We start from the raw sequence: 20036 nt of genomic DNA, 5'->3' as shown, positions 1-20036 counted from the left end.
CAGTCTCAGATTCTTCAATCCCAACTTCTTCTTCCTCACCATCTGGAGGACAATGATCAATACAGGTGATGTTGCAATAGGAGAAGGAGAAGGAAGTGACACTGCAGATGATTATGCAAGGAATTAAAAAGATACAAGCAAAAACAGATAATATTGAAAAGAGAATGGAAAACATTGAAAAGAGAATGGAAAATATCAAGCAAAGAACTGAAAAGAAAGATGAGAAAATTGAAAATATCCAACAGATGATGATGCAATATGAGGACAGAATTAAGAAAATAGAAGAACAAGACATACAAAGAGATAAGAAGATTGGAGATATGGATACATGACTGAGTGAAGTTGAAAGAGACAAGAGCAGATCACTGGGATGGGAAATTGATAGGTCAAAATTCTATCTTAGATTCTAAAATATAGAAGAAGAAAAGGGTGAAAACCTTGCTGAAATGATGACAGAAATCTTGGCAGAAGCATTAGAGATAACTAAAGAGAAGATGATGGGTGGAATGGACAAGGTTTTCCATGTCTACACAAGATATGCGATGAGAAATAAACTACCAAGATAAGTTCATATCAGATTTATTAAGAAAAACACAAATATTGCAGGTGGCAAGAGAGAAAACACTAAAGTACAAAGATAAAGAAATAGTGGTACCGAAACAGGTACCTAGAAGAGTGAGAGAGATAAGAAGAGAATATTTTTGACTAAAGAGCTACTCAAGAGAGGAATAAATTACAGATGGCTGATACCAGAAGGTCTCATGTTTACCTGGCAGGAACAAAGACACAGAATTGATACAGTTGAAAAAGCTAGGTTATTCTATCTGGAATACTTCAGAGGAAAGGAGGAAGAAACAAAAAAAGAAGAGTCGTTAATTGAATTTCAAGAGGAATGTATAGCAGTAATTGAAAAAGAAGAAGGAGCTGTAGGTGGTGTACCCAGAGAGCAACGAGAACCAAAATGTAGCAGAGCAACAAATCCTACTTATAAAGTGTAAAATGGATGAGAGAAAACTGATTACAATTAATATAAATGGACTTAATTCGGCTACTAAAAGAAGAAAAATATTTCATAAGTTAGAGAAATTAAAATTTGATATAATCTGCCTATAAGAAGTACATATCAAAAAAACAACATGAATATATATTGAAAGAACAAAAATTAGGGAAATCATTTACAGTGTTGACACAGTGTAAAAAGAGAGGAGTGGTGTTATACATTAGAGACAGAATCCCTGCAGAACAAAAATATACAGATGATGATGGAAGGATTTTGATGGTGGAGATAATGGACAATAATCTAAAGACACTTTTAATAGCAATCTATTAAAATAAATAAATAGCAATCAATCCAAATGATAATCAAAAAGATTTTTACAAAAAATTACATATGAAAATAATTGAACTGGACTATGCTAATGTTTGTCTGATGGGAGATTTTAATGGAATAATAAATGACAAATTGGATTATAAAACACAGAAAGCAGCAAAGAAAACTAGAAAGACATTGCCAAAATCCTTCTTTCGAATGGTAGATGAGATAAACCTAAAAGATGCATGGAGAGAGAGAAATGCAGAAAATAAACAATACACTTTTTATTCAAATAGACATGCATCATGGTCCAGAATAGATATGATATGGATGTCAACAGAATTGCCCTCTAACATACAAGACATTACAAGACATACAAAAATTGAGAGAGAACTGACTTTTTTTTTTTTTTGAAAAAGAGGATACATCATTACAGAACCTCTGGGACATGATGAAGGCTTATACAAGAGGCTTGATAATGGACTATACAAGGAGAAGAAACATAAATAGAGAAAAACTTTTAAAACATTGGAAGATGACTACAAGAGGCTGGAAAAAGAGCTACAGAAATTTCCACAAAAAAGGACATTAAAATTAAAATGGACATGACTAAACATAAAATGGGGTTAATGGAAAAAGAGGAAATAGCACAAAAAAATAAAAATGCTAAGCAGAACTATTTTGAAATGCAAATAAACCAGGCAGATGGATAGCATATAAGTTGAGAAAGAAAAGAGATTCAAGAAGGATAAATCAATTGATAAATGAACAAGGACATGCATGCTATGGTAATGCGGAGAAGAAGAAAATTATTCAAGATTATTATGGAAAATTGTACCATCAAGAGAATGTTCAGGAAGAAAGAATTCAACAATACCTACAGGAAGCAAATCTGCCCCAGAAACCCAAAGATATTGAAATAATGTTAGAAAGTAACATAACAACGATGGAATTAACAGAAGCTTTATAAAAGCAAAATATTGGGAAAGCACCAGGTCTGGATGGTTTGCCAGCGGAATTTTATAAGACATTTCAGGAAACATTGAATCTTCACTTATTGAATCATTGAATCTTCACTTATTAAAAGTTATGAATGAAGTTATGACAAGGAAGAGAATACCCAAAACATGGTCAGAAGCATATATTACACTTGTACTGAAGGAGGACACAGACCCACAGCAAGTTAAAAACAGACCAATATCCCTATTAAACTCAGATTATAAAATTTTTGCTTCAATTCTGGCAGAAAGACTGAAAAGATACTTAAACAATTTTATTCATTCTGATCAAAATGGATTTCTGCCAAAGAGACAAATTAAAGATAATATGAGAATAATTTTAGACACACTGGAATACTTTGAGGCTAATCCCGAAAAACAAATGGCTTTGATGTTTTTAGATGTTTTAGCTGCTACAATTGGACCAAATGGGCTTTGGTAAAAAATTTACCCAAGCCATAGAAACGATATATTGTAAACAAACTGCAAAGGTTATGATAAATGGAGAGTTGACAGACTTTATAGATATAAGAAAAGGGACTAGACAAGGCTGTCCATTGTCGTCTCTGTTGTTTGTGTTAACACTGGAAGTGCTGAAAAGGAACATCAGAGAAGAAAAAGAAATAAAAGCAATGAAAATTTAAAAAGAAGAGTATAAATTGCAAGCTTTTGCAGATGACCTGATATTCATATTAGAGGACCCATTGGAGTCAGCACCTAAACTGATAGAAAAGATAGAAGAGTATAGAAAAGTAGCAGGTCTGAAAATAAATAAAGATAAAACAAAGATCTTAACAAAGAACATATTAGCAAGATGAAAAAAAGAATTGGAGGAAGTTTTGGGGATCCAGGTCACAAATAAGGTTAAGTATTTATAGATACACATAACACAAAGATGTAGCACACTTAAGGAGGATAACTATCTTAAACTCAAACAACAGATTGCAACAGATTTGATAAAATGGGAAAATTTACAATTATCATTGATTGGGAGAACATCAACAATTAAGATGAACGTATTGCCTAGAATTCTATATCTATTTCAGACAATTCCAATTTGACTAGGAAAAGAATTTTTTGAAGACTTAAATAGAATTGTGCTGAAATATATTTGGCAGGGCAAGAAAGTGAGAATAAAACTTAAACTTTTACAAGATGCAAGAACAACAGGAGTGTTTGCCTTGCCTAACTGGGAATTATATTATCAAGTGACAAATTTGATGTGGGTAAAGGAATGAATAACATTAAGGAACAGTAGATTTAGAAGGGCATGACTTGCTGCTGGAATGGCTTGCCTTCCTCTGGTATAAGGGAATTGGGGTATTTTAGAAGACATTACATTAGAGAGGCATTGTTTTTCAACTGGGAGAAGATAAAAAGACAATATTACTTGAAAATTCCATTATGGATATCTACTATTGAAGCTTTTTCTTATCCAATAATATAAAAAAAGGAACAAACAGTTAGATATGGTGAGATATTGAATGAAAAGGGTGAACTTAAATCTATGCAAGCGTTGGAAGAACAAGGTGTAAAAATGAATTGGTTTTCATATTTGTAAATACAATCTAGATTTGATAAAGATATTAAAACAGAAGGCATCTATGATAAGTTGACTGACTTAGATAAAAATTTTGACAGGTACTGATGAAAAAGTAATTAAAAATCTTTATAGAAATTTGCTGGAGTTTAAATTAGAGGAAGAACAAGTTAAAGAAACAATGATTGCTTGGGGGAAAAATTTTGGATATGGGATTGACTTAGATAAATGGCAAAAATTGTGGTCTCAAAATTATAAAATGACAATGTCAACTGCATATAAAGAAAATTTGTATAAGATGGTTTACAGGTGGCACCTACCCCCAACAAAAATTGTGACAATGTTCAAGAACAAATCGGATAAATGTTGGAAATGTCATCAGATACCTGGCTCATATTACCATATGTGGTGGACATGCTCGGATGCAAAAAGATACTGGACTATAATCCACACATGGCTGGAAAAAATGATAAAACAACACATAGACTTTAAACCTGAGATATTCTTATTGGGAATTATACCGGAAATATACAATAAAGAGCTGAAATGTTTGGTTGTAAATGTCTTAGCAGCGGCTAGAATTGTATTTGCTAAGAATTGGAAAAATGAAAAAATACCTATGGAGGAGGAAATTATTAAGAAAATCATGGACTGTGCTGAAATGAGTAAATTGACATTTGAAATCAGAGAACAAGAAGACAAACAATTTTATATGATATGGGATTTATTTTATCAATGGTTAGATAAAAAGACATGGTAATGAAATAGAAAATACTGGAACTTGAAAGTCTGAGTTGATTTACTAAAGAGCCTTAGATATTTAGTGGCAGTGGCTTGTTTTCTTTTACAATTGTTTGTTATTTCTTACCTTCTTTTTTAGTTCCCCTCTAACTGGATTTTTATATTTGGAATTTAACTTTTTAACCCAGGAACTAGAATGTAATTTTTTTCTTTTGCTCTTTTTGTTTTTTTTACTAAGAGAAATACATAGACTATTATTTCTTTTTTTCTTTATTTCTTTTTCTTCAAAAAGACTAATTGGATTAAGGTATACAAATGCCTGAAGATTTTTTTTTCTTTTCCCCCTTTTTATTTTTTGGAGTGGCAGTTGTCTGCCTTTGCTCTTTTTTTTTCCTTTCCCTTTTTTTTCTTTCTCTTTCTTCTTTTTACAGATAAGTATTACAAGATGAGCAGAAAGACAACAGCTCCAGCTTCCTGAATATCAATAGCCTCTTCACCATCTGGAGGACAACGATCAATATAGACAATGTTACAACAGGAGAAAGAGAAGGAAGTGACACTGCAGATGATGATTATACAAGGAATTCAGAAGACTGAAAAGAGAACAGAGAATATTGAGCAAAGGGCTGAGAATATTGAACAAAGAACTGAAAAGACAGGTGAGAAAATAGAGAACATTCAACAGATGATGATGAACTATGAGGACAGATTTAAGAAAATTGAAGAAGATATACAAAGGGATAAGAAAATTGGAGATATTGATACTCGACTGAGTGATACTGAAAAGGGCAGGAGTGGACCATTAGACTTGGAAATTGATAGATCAGAATTTTATCTGAGATTTCAAAATGTAGAAGAAGGTAAAGGTGAAAACCTTGCTGAAATAATGACAGAAATACTGGCAGAAGTGCAAGAGATAACCAAAGAAAAGATGATGGATGGGATAGATGAAGTGTTCCATGTCTATACAACATATGCAATGAGAAATAGGTTACCAAGAGAAGTTCACATCAGATTTACGAAAAAGATCATTAAAACACAGATACTGCAGGTGGCAAGAGAGAAAACATTAAAGTACAAAGACAAAGAAATTGTGGTGCTGAAGCAGGTACCAAGAAGAGTAAGAGAGATGAGAAGAGAATATTTATTTTTGACTAAAGAGCTACTCAAGAGAGGAATAAATTACAGGTGGCTGATACCAGAAGGTCTCATGTTTACCTGGCAGAAACAAATACACAGAATTGATGCAGTTGAAAAAGCTGAGTTATTCTATCTGGAATACTTCAGAGGAAAGGAGGAAGATACAAGAAAAGAAGAGTTGTTAATTGAATTTCAAGAGAAATGTATAGCAGTAATTGAAAAAGAAGAAGGAGCCGTAGGTGGTGTACCCAGAGAGCAACGAGAACTAAGATCTACTAGAGCAATAAAACCCTCTTATAAAGCTTAATATGGATGAAAGAAAATTGATTATGATTAACATAAATGGACTTAATTTGGCTACTAAAAGAAGAAAAGTATTCCATAAATTAGAGAAATTAAAATTTGATATAATTTGCTTACAAAAAATTCATATCAAAAAACAACATGAATATATATTGAAACAAAAAAAATTAGAGCAATGTAAAAAAAAGAGGTGTGGTCTTATATATTAGAGGTACAATTTTGGCAGAACTAATTTATACAGATGACGATGGAAGGATTTTGATGGTAAAAATAATGGACAATAATGTTAAAACACTTTTAATTGTAATTTATGCCCCAAATGACAATCAAGATGAATTTTTCAGGAAATTACATATGAAAATAATTGAACTGGATTATACTAATATTTGTATGATGGGAGATTTCAATGGAATAATTATTGACCAGTTGGACTACAAAACGCAGAAATCAACAAACTAGAAAGATACTACCAAAATCTTTGTTTTGAATGATAGAAGAAGCAAACTTATGGAGCAAACTGCATGGAGAGAGAGAAATGTGGAAAACAAGCAATATACTTTTTACTCAAACAGACATGCATCATGGTCTAGAATAGACATGATATGGATGTCAGCAGAATTACTTTCTAACATACGAGAAATTGAAATAGAAACAAGCACTTCGGCAGACCACAACCCAATGACAGTCATCTAGAAAGGACAAAAGAGGAGATCTAGATGGACTTTAAATAATATGATATTAAAGGAAAAAGACTTTAAACAAAAAATAGAGAAAGAATTGGGATTCTTTTTTAAAGAAAATAGAAAAGAGGATACATCTTTACAGAATCTCTGGGACACGATGAAGGCCTACACAAGAGGCTTGATAATAGATTATACAAGGAAAAGAAACAGAAAATAGAAAAAGACTTTCAAAGCATTAGAAGATGACTATAAAAGACTGGAAAAAGAATTGCAGAAGTCCCCGCAAAAAAAGACATTAAATTAAAATGGACATAACTAAACATAAAATGGGACTAATGGAAAAAGAGGAATGAGCACAGAAAATTAAAAATGCTAAACAGAATTACTTTGAAGATGCAAACAAACCAGGCAGATGGTTAGCCTATAAATTGAGAAAGGAAAGAGAATCAAGAAGGATTAGTCAATTAATAAATGAAGAAGGACATGTCTGCTATGAAAATGAGAAGAAAAAAATTATACAAGATTACTATATAAAATTATATTATCAAGAGAATATCCAAGAAGAAAAAGTTAAGCAATATTTACAGAAAGCGAATTTACTCCAGATACCCAAGGACATTGAAACAATGCTAGAAGGGAATATAACAACGATGGAATTAACAGAAGCTTTATAAAAGCAAAATATTGGGAAAGCACAGGTCCGGACGGTTTGCCAGCGGAATTTTATAAGACATTTCAGGAAACATTGAATCTTCACTTATTGAATCATTGAATCTTCACTTATTAAAAGTTATGAATGAAGTTATGACAAGGAAGAGAATACCCAAAACATGGTCAGAAGCATACTTCTGTACAAGAAGTATGTACAAGAAGAAACTGTACAAGAAGAAACTTGTACTGAAGGAGGACACAGACCCACAGCAAGTTAAAAATTACAGACCTATATCCCTATTAAACTCAGATTATAAAATTTTAAGATGAATTAAGATGAATGTATTGACTAGAATTCTGTATTTATTTCAGACAATTCCAATTTGACTAGGGAAAGAATTTTTTGAAGACTAAAATAGAATTGTGCTGAAATATATTTGGCAGGGCAAGAAAGTGAGAATAAAACTTAAACTCTTACAAGATGCAAGAACAACAGGAGGGTTTGCCTTGGCTAACTGGGAGTTATATTATCAAGCAACAAATTTGATGTGGGTAAAGGAATGGATAACATTAAGGAACAGTAGATTATTGACTTTAGAAGGGCATGACTTGCTGCTGGGATGGCATGCCTTCCTGTGGTATAAGGGAACTAAAACACATGGGTATTTTAGAAGACATTACATTAGAGAGGCATTGTTTTTCAACTGGGAGAAGATAAAAAGACAATATTACTTGAAAATTCCATTATGGATATCTACTATTGAAGCTTTTTCTTATCCAATAATATATAAAAAGGAACAAACAGTTAGATATGGTGAGATATTGAATGAAAAAGGTGAACTTAAACGTATGCAAGCATTGGAAGAACAAGGTGTAAAAATGAATTGGTTTTCATATTTGCAAATACAATCTAGATTTGATAAAGATATTAAAACAGAAGGTATTAGGAATATAAGTCACCTAACAGGTATTTGGGTTAGAAATATATAAACCAGGATAAACATTTTAAAACTGTATCTTTAAGAAAATGCAAAACTAATTAGGTGTGGTTTCTCAAACGGCCATAAGATGGAGCCAGAAACCTGGTTTGTCTTAGTCTTAGTCTCAGAAGAGAGTGTGTCTGAGTGAGTCTCTCTGTTTCCTTCTGTTGGAAAGTATTGCCGTTCCTCCATTTCTTCTAATTGACTGATATTACTGGATTTGATGTAAGTCTGATACTGAACTATTTTTGACACTGGACTTTGTTATTGAATTATCCCTGGATTGAAAAACTGACTGATTTACCTGTGAATGACTTTGGACTGCCTATTTCAGACTTTGATTAAACCTTTCTGGAAGTAAAAACCAACATTTACTGTACAGTGTACCTGTGTTCTGTGTGTGTATTATTCAAACACTACTCTCAAATACGTCTCCCTGTATGCGCTCATTCTCCTAACGGGGAATTACCTCAAGAGAAGGCATCTATGATAAGTTGACTGACTTAGATAAAATTTTGACAGGTACTGATGAAAAAGTAATTAAAAAACTTTATGGACATTTGCTGGAGTTTAAATTAGAGAAAGAACAAGTTAAAGAAACAATGATTGCTTGGGGGAAAATTTTTGGATATGGGATTGACTTAGATAAATGGCAAAAATTGTGGTCTCAAAATTATAAAATGACAATGTCAACTGCATATAAAGAAAATTTGTATAAGATGTTTTACAGGTGGCACCTACTCCCGCCGAGAATTGTGACAATGTTCAAGAACAAATCGGATAAATGTTGGAAATGTCATCAGATACCTGGCTCATATTACCATATGTGGTGGACATGCTCGGATGCAAAAAGATACTGGACTATAATCCACACATGATTGGAAAAAATGATAAAACAACACATAGACTTTAAACCTGAGATATTCTTATTGGGAATTATACCGGAAATATACAATAAAGAGCTGAAATATTTTATTGTAAATGCCTTAACAGCAGGTAGAATTGTATTTGCTAAGAATTGGAAAAATGAAAAAATACCTATGCAGGAGGAAGTTATTAAGAAAATTATGGACTGTGCTGAAATGAGTAAATTGACATTTGAAATTAGAGAGCAAGAAGATAAGCAATTTTATATGATATGGGATTTATTTTATCAATGGTTGGACAAAAAGACATGGTAATGTAATAGATTAGATATTTTTGTAATAGAAGTTCAATAGATTGATATAAAACACAATGTAGGCATATATAACCATTGGATGAAAGTACAATATAAATTTTAAAATAAAATTTAGAATATCTCATATAAAATGATGGAATAAATAGTTCAGTCATGGGTGATTAATAACTGATAAATAAGCATATGTTACTTTGACAAGGTGAAAAATTATATAAACTGTGAGTAATGACTACAAAAGAATAGCACAAAAGATTTATAATCAACTGACACACTATGTGTACAAAATGGAAGACGGTTCTACATTTTTATTTTTTGTTTGTATACGTTTGTCTTAAAAAATAAAAAATTTTGTATAAAAAAAATAAACATAAAGTAAAATTAAATTAAAAAAAGAAAAAATAGTGAATAGTGAAAAAATTAGAAAATTATGAGGAAAAAAGCAAATAGAAACAAGAAGAGAATGTAAAAAAAGTGACTCTTTTTTTCTATATTTCCTATATAGAAGTTGGCAAATAAATCTTCACAATTTCATTTTTTAAAATTATATATTTTTCTTCTTCCCATTGTTCAACCCTTTTAATCAACAAATCCCTAAATCACAAAGGATATTGTTTTCATTTTTAGTAAAAAAATAATTAAAATAATTTTAAAAAGGCTTTTGGTCTTTAAGAAACATATTTATTGCCTTGTCCGTGATCAAAAAGGTCGATTTTGTCATTTCAGCTAATTCCATCATCAGACAGGGACAGCTGAGAAACATCCTTCCAAAGAAACCTATCTGACGTTCTTAGTAATGGAACAATTGATCTCACCCAGAAGAAAGGTTCCCAGTCTTAATTAATGGGAAGGAATTCCAGGTATCATCTCCATCAGATAAATATGTGTCTATTTAAAGTCATAACTAAGTACAGCCACAATTGCATTGTGCAAACAGTAGTTTATCTAAACCAGGGGTGTCAAACTCAATTTCATTAAGGGCTGCATCAGCATTATGGTTGTTGTCAAAGGGTCAGTAGCGGCATCACCATGACTAGGTAGGTGTGGCTGGGTGAGCGTAGTCAACTCAATGCTACTCACTGGGTGTGGCTGATTCAGGACAGCTGGGTTGGGATGAAACAACTTGCATGGGTTAACATGATGTCGGGACAATTTGGTGTCCCACAAGCTCCTCCCTTCCCCAAACTGCTTGCAGCCAAGTGCATGCCCATGTGTGTGTGTGTGTGCATGCATGTGTGCACGTGCACACGCACATGTGCATGCACACACACACACACACACACACACACACACACACACACACACCATTCCAAATTTGCAGACTTTTTTCCACAGAGGAAGGAGAGGGCCCTTTTCCCCAAGTCCAGTCATGATTGACAGTTTGTAAGCTCAGATGTGGATAAAAGTCTCCAAGCTTGGAATGGGGTGTGTGCATGCATGTGCACAGCACGCCAAAGACTTTCTCATCCCAATGCCAGACATCATTGGCATTTTCCTGTCTGGTGCCTGCTCCCAGCAAAGCAGGAGGTGGAGGATGACACTGCTGCGTATGGAAGCACAAAGGAGAAAGTTTGCAGGAGGGAATTTCCTCTGAGTCCAACTTCTGCCTTGACAGATCTCTGGAGAGCAAGTGGAGGAGGCAGGGAAGCAACAAGGAAGGCTGGCTCTTCCCAAAAGGGAATCCCTGTTTCCAATCATGCATAATAAGGATGCAGGCTTGTTGGGGAAGTCTTCCATCATGCAGCTCCCCTGTCACAGTCTCGTCTCCAGAAATCTGCAGGGAAGACACATCTGGAAGGCAAGATGCAGTCTCCATACTGGCCACTTCAACCTTTCCAAGCCCCCTCGATTAAACATACATTATGCAAATTAAAACATAGGCAAAAAGAAAACAATTAAATCGCTAACTACAGCATGTTTCACATGTTTTCTGTAAAAAAATCTGAAAATTGATTATTGGTTTAGGAAGGAAGAGCAAACCTTATTAAGGAACTCTTAACATGAAGGGAATTGAAGACTCCAAAAGGTCTTTCTAATCTGCCTTCCCCTTGAGCCTTCAGTTATTATTTTATTATTATCCATTTAAGAAGATCAATGGCCTCTATAGCTCACCTTAAAATCAAAATCCAGAAGAACTTAGTTAATTCACAATACTGGCCTATGAAGAATGAAAATAATCTTTGGGACCTGAGAGCATGCAGGTGTCAGGTTAGAACATTAGTCTCTCATTTGTCAGCAATTGGAAGTACACAAGTCCATGTAATTCCCTTTCCTGTCTCACAACTCAATCCATACATCCTTTAATTTTCAGGCACATTTTTTTCTCACAGCTTCTTAAAAAACCCACAAAGTATACCGTAATTAGCAGGAAAAATAAATCTAGCACTTCTGAATTCTTTCCCCAAGACGGAAAGAGAAGTTCACAGCATAAAGGGTGCTAGCAAATACATCAAAGAACGTAGTTATTGCTGTTAAAGGCAAGAGTAGATAATGGAGCAATTTTGCAGCTCTTACCTCTAGAATGTGGCCTGGTATTGCACTACAGGTTAGGCTAAAATCTGGCTGACTAGTTTGAATTGAATTGAATTCTTTATTGTCATTGTATGTATCCACAAAATAGATTACGTTTTCGTCTGTAGCAAGAAGGGGTGGAGCTAGCGTGGCCATCTTTGGTCTGTGCGTCTGCCGCTCAGTCTGCATCTAGTCATGCTAGTGGGAGGTTCGTATCGTTGCCCGTTATGTCACAGCAAACGTTTGAAATGTGTGCTGCAATTGAAAATCCCGCGAGTTGTGAGGTGCGATCAGTGATAAGGTTTTTGTTGGCAAAAAACCATAAACCGATTGAAATTTTAATTGAAAAATTGAAAAACTAAGAAAAGCAATTCAGAATAAGCGTAGAGGAAAGTTAAGCTCAATTTTTTTTTTCCAAGCCAGCTCTTCATCCTCGGAAACAAGTGGTAGTTGCTTGGTGTAAGATCGGGGCTGTAGGGCGGATGAGGAAAAATCTCCCACTTGAAAGCATTCAGGACTTCTCAAGTATGATTTGCTGTGTGTGGTCAGGCATTGTCATGCAAAAACAAAATTTTTGGATAGCCCTCATATATACACAGTACACATACAACGAATTTCACATAACATAATCCCCAAACACCTCCCCACCCACCAAAATTCCCTGCCTCCTAAAAACACACAAGCATCCACACAACAGACCAAGTAATACTGCCGCATGGTGTTTGGTACAGACCTTGCCAATGTGATTTTAATAGTCAGAAGAGATAGGAAAATCCAAGGAAAACTTGGCACATAATAAACTGTGGTGGACAATGCTTGTTTTGACCTATATTGATTCCCCTCCCTAGCAGCAGCCCATCAATTTTAGAACTGCATGGTCACAAAAATGGAGGACTTCAGTCTCCCAAACCCTGTTGATAGAGAAACCCTCTTGCATTTCAGCAATGGTCAGGCTATATGCCTGTAACCAAAGCAAAAACCCAAATGCAATAGGCCAGAATGCAGCCCAGCCACCACACCCCTCCTGTTGTCGACCCTGAAGATGACATATGTGTAGCCATACTTTATATTAGCCTTAATATTTCTTTTTCTATTAGCTTTTAGATTTATAGTAATTGAATTTAGTGATACTTCAGGTTCGCCCAGGGGGGTTGTAGAGATAAAGGGGGAATGTTATGTCTAGGTGGCATTCCTTTCCCGTGAGAACGGCTCAAGATGCCTGCAGCTAGATGAAGGTGGAGTTTGGAGTTGTGGGACTATGGAACCAAGAAGTGATTGCAGATTGTGACTCAGGGAGAATGCTTCACACTTTTTATTTTATTGGGTGTAATTCCAGATCCGGTTCAGAGTCGGAATTACATCAAGTCTGTGCCAATTTAATGTGTTCCTAATAAATGGACTTGAAATAGAAAATGGGTTCCATGGACTTTATTTTTGGGACATGTTACTTGGGGCTTAACACCTGTTCCTTTTTCTCAGCCCCTGGGCCTAGATGCAATCGCTACTCCTTGTCATAGCCGGGGCCGGACTTGCAATTACATCGGCCTGCTTCATCCTGCAAAGCAGGGCTCACCCAATGCTCTCGTCTGTTGCCATGCTGGGAGCCCCAACTAAAGGCTGAATAGCAATAGCAATAGCACTTAGACTTATATACTGCTTTATATAGTGCTTTACAGCCCTCTCAAAGCAGTTTACAAAGTCAGCATATTGCCCCCAACAATTTGGGTCTTCATTTTACCCACCTCGGAAGCAATGGTGGGATTCAAAAACTTTTACTACTGGTTCTGTGGGCATGGCCATGTGACTGGGTGGGCGTGGCTTTTTTTGCAGCCCCTACACATTTTTGGGAGCTTCTTACCACAGAGGAGCCTCTGGGGGGTGTTTTTGCTCCCCTCAGGCTCCTCTGGGGCTCAGGAAGAAAAGGAACAGACCATGGGAGGCAGTGATGGGATTCAAAAACCTTTACTACCGGTTCTGTGGGTGTGGCTTGATGGGCGTGGCCATGTGACTGGGTGGGCATGGGTTTTTTGCAGCCCCCACCCATTTTGGGGAGCTTCTTAGCCACAGAGGAGCATCTGGGGGGTGTTTTTGCTCCCCTAAGGCTCCTCTGGGGCTCAGGAAGAAAAGGAACAGAGCATGGGAGGAGCACACAGCACCCCTCCAAGCTCCGTTTTGGGAGCTTCCTAGCCTCAGAAGAGCCTCTGGGGGGCGTTTTTGCTCCCCTAAGGCTCCTCTGGGGCTCTGGAAGAAAAGGAACAGAGCATGGGAGGGGCATGCAGCACCCCTCCAAACTCCATTTTGGGAGCTTCCTAGTCTCAGAAGTGCCTCTGAGGGAATGTTTTTGCTCCCTAAGGCTCCTCTGGGGCTCTGGAAGGCAAAAAATGGAGGTGAGCTGAGCTCCTCCCTCCATTTTTTGCCTTCCTGGGCCTCAGCAAGGGGAATCCCGGCACAGCTGATCTTATCTACAGCTGATTATCGGTAGAGAAAAAAAAGAAAGAAACACCTTAAGCAAATGTCAGGCGGGTGGGCGGGGTGAGTGAGCATCGGGCAGGAGGGTGACCGGGTGGGGGGGCATGGCCAGCCAGAACTTACTACCGGTTTGGCAACCTGCACCAAATTCTTGCTACCGGTTCGCCCGATCCGGTGTGAACCAGCTGAATACGACCACTGCTCGGAAGGATGGAAGGCTGAGTCAACCTTGAGCCTGGTGGGATTCAATCTGCCAAATTGCAGTGGGAGTAGCTTGCAGTACTGCACTCTAACCACTGCGCCACCGAATGCTCCAAGCCTCACCCTGCCAAGGAAGAGGGCAGCTAGGGCTCTGCTGAATGTTGTTAGAATTACTTCTAAATAGTTGTTTTTTCAACCAATTGTCTTGCTCACTTTTGAATGGCTTGCAGGGGAAGGGGGGATGCAACTGATTGTTTGTTTATTTTAGAAATATTGGATATTTTTCTACACAAAGTCTATCTCTCCTGAAAAACATAAGATGTACCAAGTGGAAGAGAAGCAAAATAAAATTTGTGTAATATGCTATGTGAGCCATTCTGGAATAACCTTGCCCCATTTCTGATTCCAAAACATCGTCAAGTACAGCATCTGCCTGAAATTACTAAACAAACAAAAATAAGGTAACTTTTTGATATTCACATTATTCAGTAATAGTCTAGTAACTATTCTCTGAAGAGAAAGACTAGTCTAATGGTTGAGTTGTTGATCTTGGAGCAGGGAGATTCATATTTAAACCCAACTGTGGATTTCACAAATTACACTGGCCCATTCAATTACCTCTCAGTTCTGTTTACCTATACTTGTTGTAGGAATAAAATGAGTATTGCACTGTGAGATATAAATAGCATTTATACATGATGAATAGATAAATGAATAGAACTGTTTGCCTTATTCAAGATTCTTTAAAACATGCCTATCTCCTATTCATAGCCTGCCTCACTGAACAACTTGATCAGTGTCAATAAGTTAGCTTTAGAGAATATTAAAATTGAAGCAAATCATTTTTAAAATTCAATTCAATCATTCCCAATTCATAATTAATAGTCTAGAAATAAATGAGGGGAAATGATTTTTCCTGCTTAATGCATATTTAAGTTGTCTCAAATAATACCACTTGAGTTGTTTTGAAATTGTGCTAACAATTTAAAATGCTTTAGAAAATATCACAATGCCATTAAAAACAGTAAAGAATATATTACTCACCCATTATGTATAGTAGCTGTAGGGTCATATGTCAAGGCCATGCCAGCCTATACAGAAGAAAGAAATAAGAAGATTACTCTTCTTGAGTTAAAAAAATATAATACTACTTCAAGACAAATGAAAGAGATTAATAAGCCATTGTATCATCATTTGAAGAGATATTAAATAGAGGAGAGCATTAAATAGCCTCCATTGTTGATATAAACTGTTCTGTGTTGGTACTGATTTTTGTTTTCTAAGAAACTGAATATGATTGTGTGTGCAATTTATGTGTCCAATTTTGAAATTGAAAACAGTTCTACCATCAAAACATTACCCTAAAATATAAGCCACAACTGACATAGCAAACCAGAAATCAGTGAAACTAGTTTTCCTCAATCTGCCATCCAGATAGTTTGGGATTATTATTCTCAGAATGTTCAGCCATAATAGTCAACTCGTCATATCACTATAACCAAGAACCAATTTATCGAGAGGGGGGAAGAAATCTGGCACTCTTTGTTTTGAAAGTGCTGTGAAATTAGTACCTTTGAAAGCTTTCTTTTTGAGAAACCCAAGTAAATTATTTTTATCTTTTTCATCTTAAACATTTGGAAGTATCAAAATAAATTGCCTTGCTAAAGGAGCAAGAATATCAAACATGTAGAGTATCAAATAGATAACGTGAGCAATGAATACTGTTGCCAAAGACTAATAAATTAGGTGGAGTATGAAATGGAAGACTTACAAGAAATCATATAGTAATTAGGTGGTAAATAAGAACCAGAATTTCAAAATAAAACAAAGCAAGGGATAGACTGATACAGAGGAAAGAGGTTATAAAGGTATGAATATGATTTTAAAATATGAAAAGTAATGTGGCAAGGAAAATTAAACAAAGAATAGAATAGAATAGAATAGAATAGAATAGAATAGAATAGAATAGAATAGAATAGAATAGAATAGAATAGAATAGAATTCTTTATTGGCCAAATGTGATTGGACTTTGTCTTTGTGCATATGCTCTCAGTGTACATAAATGAAAAAAATACATTCATCAAGAATCATAAGATACAACACTTAGTGATAGTCATGGGTTACTAATAAGTAATCAAATCATACTAGGAAACAAATTAAAACAATATAAATTGTAAAGATAAAAGCAACATGATTATAGTGGGAACAGATAGGTACTAGGAAGGATAAGAGGAAGAATAGTAATACAATCTTAGTAAATAAGTTGACAGTGTTGTGGAGTGATGGCGTTCGGGGAAAAACTGTCCTTCTGTCTAATTGTTCTGGTGTACAGTGCACTCTAGTGTCGTTTTGATGGAAGAAGTTTATTTATTTATTTATTTTATTTGGTTTGTCAATTGCTTACAAGATAATAGGTATAAGTAAAACATAGTTATGAATACATGGATACATATAAGAAAAATAAAAGAAACAATAGGACAGGGACGGTAGGCACGTTGGTGCGCTTATACACGCCCCCTACAGACCTCTTAGGAAAGGAGTGAGGTAAAATAGTAGAAAGTCTAAGGTTAAAGTTTTTGGGGTTTGGGGAAGAAACCACAGAGTCAGGTAGAGTATTCCAGACATTGACCACTCTGTTGCTGAGGTCATATTTCCTGCAATCAAGTTTGGTGTGATTTACCTTGAGTTTGTATCTATTGTTTGCTCTTGTATTGTTATGGTTGAAGCTGAAGTATTCATTGACAGGTAGGACATTGCAATGTATGATTTTATATACTATACTTAGATCAGACCAAAGGCGGCGTAGTTCTAGGTTTTCTAGGTCTAGAATTTTGAGTCTGGTGGAATAAGGTATTCTGCAACGAGTAGAGGAGTGGAGAACTCTTCTTGTGAAATATTTCTCAACTTTCTCAACTGTGTTAATATCAGATACATAATGTGGGTTCCAGACTGTTGAACTGTATTCAAGTATTGGTCTAGCAAATGTTTTGTATGCTCTAGTTAGTAGTGTATTATTGCCAGAGAAAAAGCTACGTAAGGTTAGGTTAACAACTCTTAATGCCTTTTTGGCTATGTAGTTACAGTGGGCTCTAGCACTTAGATCATTAGAGATGAGTACTCCAAGATCCTTGACAGAGTTTAGATCATCAAGGTCTTGACTATTCAGCTTGTATTTTATTTTCTGATTTTTTTTGCCAATATGTAAGACAGAGCATTTGTTTGTTGAGATTTGAAGTTGCCATTTGTTTGACCATTCTGATACATAGTCAGGGTCTTTTTGAAGGGTAGCAGTATTGTCTGTGGTGTTGAATAGCTTTACATCATCAGCAAAGACAATGCAGTTGCTCTTAATATGATCACAGAGATCATTTATGTAGAGTATGAAGAGAGTTGGTCCTAGACCACTGCCTTGGGGGACACTACTATTGACAGGTACAGAATTTGATAGGACACTCCTAATTTTGACCATTTGTTGTCTGTTTGACAGGAATGCTTCTATCCAGTTATGCAGGTATCCAGAGATACCATAAGATTTTAGTTTTAGGAGTAGTTTGTCATGTACCACTGAATCAAAGGCTTTACAGAAGTCTATGTAAATTATGTATATTGCTTTGCCCTGATCGAGTTGTGTAGTCCATATGTTTTTGCAGTGTAAGAGTTGCAGATTACAGGATAGTTTTTTCCTGAAACCAAATTGTTTATTTGAGAGTAGGTTGTTTGTCTCTAAGTGGAGGATAATGGATTGGTTAATAATTGATTCCATGACTTTACAGGTGACGCAGCATAAGGAGATTGGTCTGTAATTTTCAACTAGGCTCCCTTTTTAAAGATGGGGATGACTGTGGCTTGTTACCATAGGTTAGGCAAGGACCTGGCCCTGAAAGATTTTTCAAAGATTAAGGGTTTGGTTCATTGACATTGCACTATCTGGTGATACACGAATTGTAGATATGCAGCAAGAAAAAAATCACAAAATATCGGACTTACAAATTGAAATTGAGCGACTTTGGAAAAAGAAATTGTGTGTTATGCCAATTGTAATTGGAGCCCTTGGAGCAATATCTAAAGGGCTACCTCGCTATTTGGAAATCCTGAATTTATCAGACCTGAATATTTATTTATTTATTTTATAGGTGACACAGCATAAAGAGATTGATCTGTAATTTTCAACTAGGCTGGGGTCTCCCTTTTTGAAGATGGGGATTGCTGTGGCTTGTGACCATAGTTTTGGCAAGGAGCTGGTCCTGAAAGATTTTTCGAAGTTTATGCTTAGAGGTTCGGCTATGGCAGTGGATAGCTTTTTTAAGAAGTAGGCACATATTCCGTCAGGTCCAATAGATAGATATGGTTTTAGATTGCATAGTGCTTTTTTAACATTGTCTACTGTAAAATCGATATGTATTAGATCATTGTAGCTGTCTGTGGTTCGACTAGGAAATGATCTATTGCTGTTTACAAATACTGAGCCAAAGAATGTGTTAAAGAGGTTGGCTTTAATAGTGTCATCGTTGCAGACTTTACCATTAGGTCCTTTCAGGGATGGACCTTGAGTCTTTTAGTTTGTTGTTTACAAAATTGTAGAAAGCGCGGGTGGAATTGGTGCTTAGAAGGTTTTCCTCTTGTTTAATGTGATAATTGGTGCATTCAGTCTTTATCTGGTGGCATAAATTTTTGTATAGGCTTTTGAAGTTGGCAACATGACCAGATTTGTTTTTCCACCAAAGTGATCTCTTTTTGGATTGAAGCTTCCTTATTGTTATGGGTAATCTGTTTTTTTCTGGTTTTTGGAGTTGTTATTGGTACATATAGTTTGACAACTCTTTTGACTTCAAGTAAAAATATGTTGTAATGGTCTTCAACAGTATTGCATCCAGTGAATAGAAATTGCCAATCAAGGGATGAGAGATCATTGTCTATAAGATCATAGTTGCCTTTTTTGAAGTTATAATTGGGGATCACATCATTGTGTTGATTTTTGTGTGGACGTATGTTGAGACAAAAGTCAATCATGCTGTGGTCACTGTTGGAAAAGGGTTCTTTAATTTGTATTCCATAAATTGAATTCAAACTATTGCAGAAGATGAGATCGAGGCAGTTGTTAAGTCTAATATTGTTGGTTACTAGTTGTTCCAGTCCCAGATTTGTTACAGCATTGTAGAAGGTTGCATGTATGGGTTCAGTTTTACATTCGTTTAGGGTCCAGTTAATGTGAAATAGATTGAAGTCACCACGAAAGATAAAAGTGTGTGGGCAGGATGTTTCCCATGTTAGTAGTGAATTTAGTTTGTTTACATGTTCGATGTCATAATCAGGGGCTCTGTAACATAGTA

General features: G+C 35.6%; 1 protein-coding gene across 1 annotated transcript in view; it reads right to left on the bottom strand.

Annotated features, from left to right (window-relative positions):
- Positions 1–20036, bottom strand: part of RBMS3 (RNA binding motif single stranded interacting protein 3) — a 355783-nt gene that overhangs the window by 112613 nt on the left and 223134 nt on the right. The window contains exon 7 of the mRNA XM_026681344.2: positions 15751–15797. Coding sequence (XP_026537129.2) covers positions 15751–15797 — 47 coding nt within the window. The remainder of the gene's footprint in view (positions 1–15750; positions 15798–20036) is intronic.

Source organism: Notechis scutatus, chromosome Z, assembly GCF_049901735.1.
Source record: "Notechis scutatus isolate UNSWTSFEM ecotype Mainland chromosome Z, rNotScu1.2, whole genome shotgun sequence".
Classification (NCBI taxonomy): domain Eukaryota; kingdom Metazoa; phylum Chordata; class Lepidosauria; order Squamata; family Elapidae; genus Notechis; species Notechis scutatus.
The sequence above is the reverse complement of the archived record's forward strand: the minus strand, read 5'-3'. Positions and strand labels throughout refer to the sequence as shown.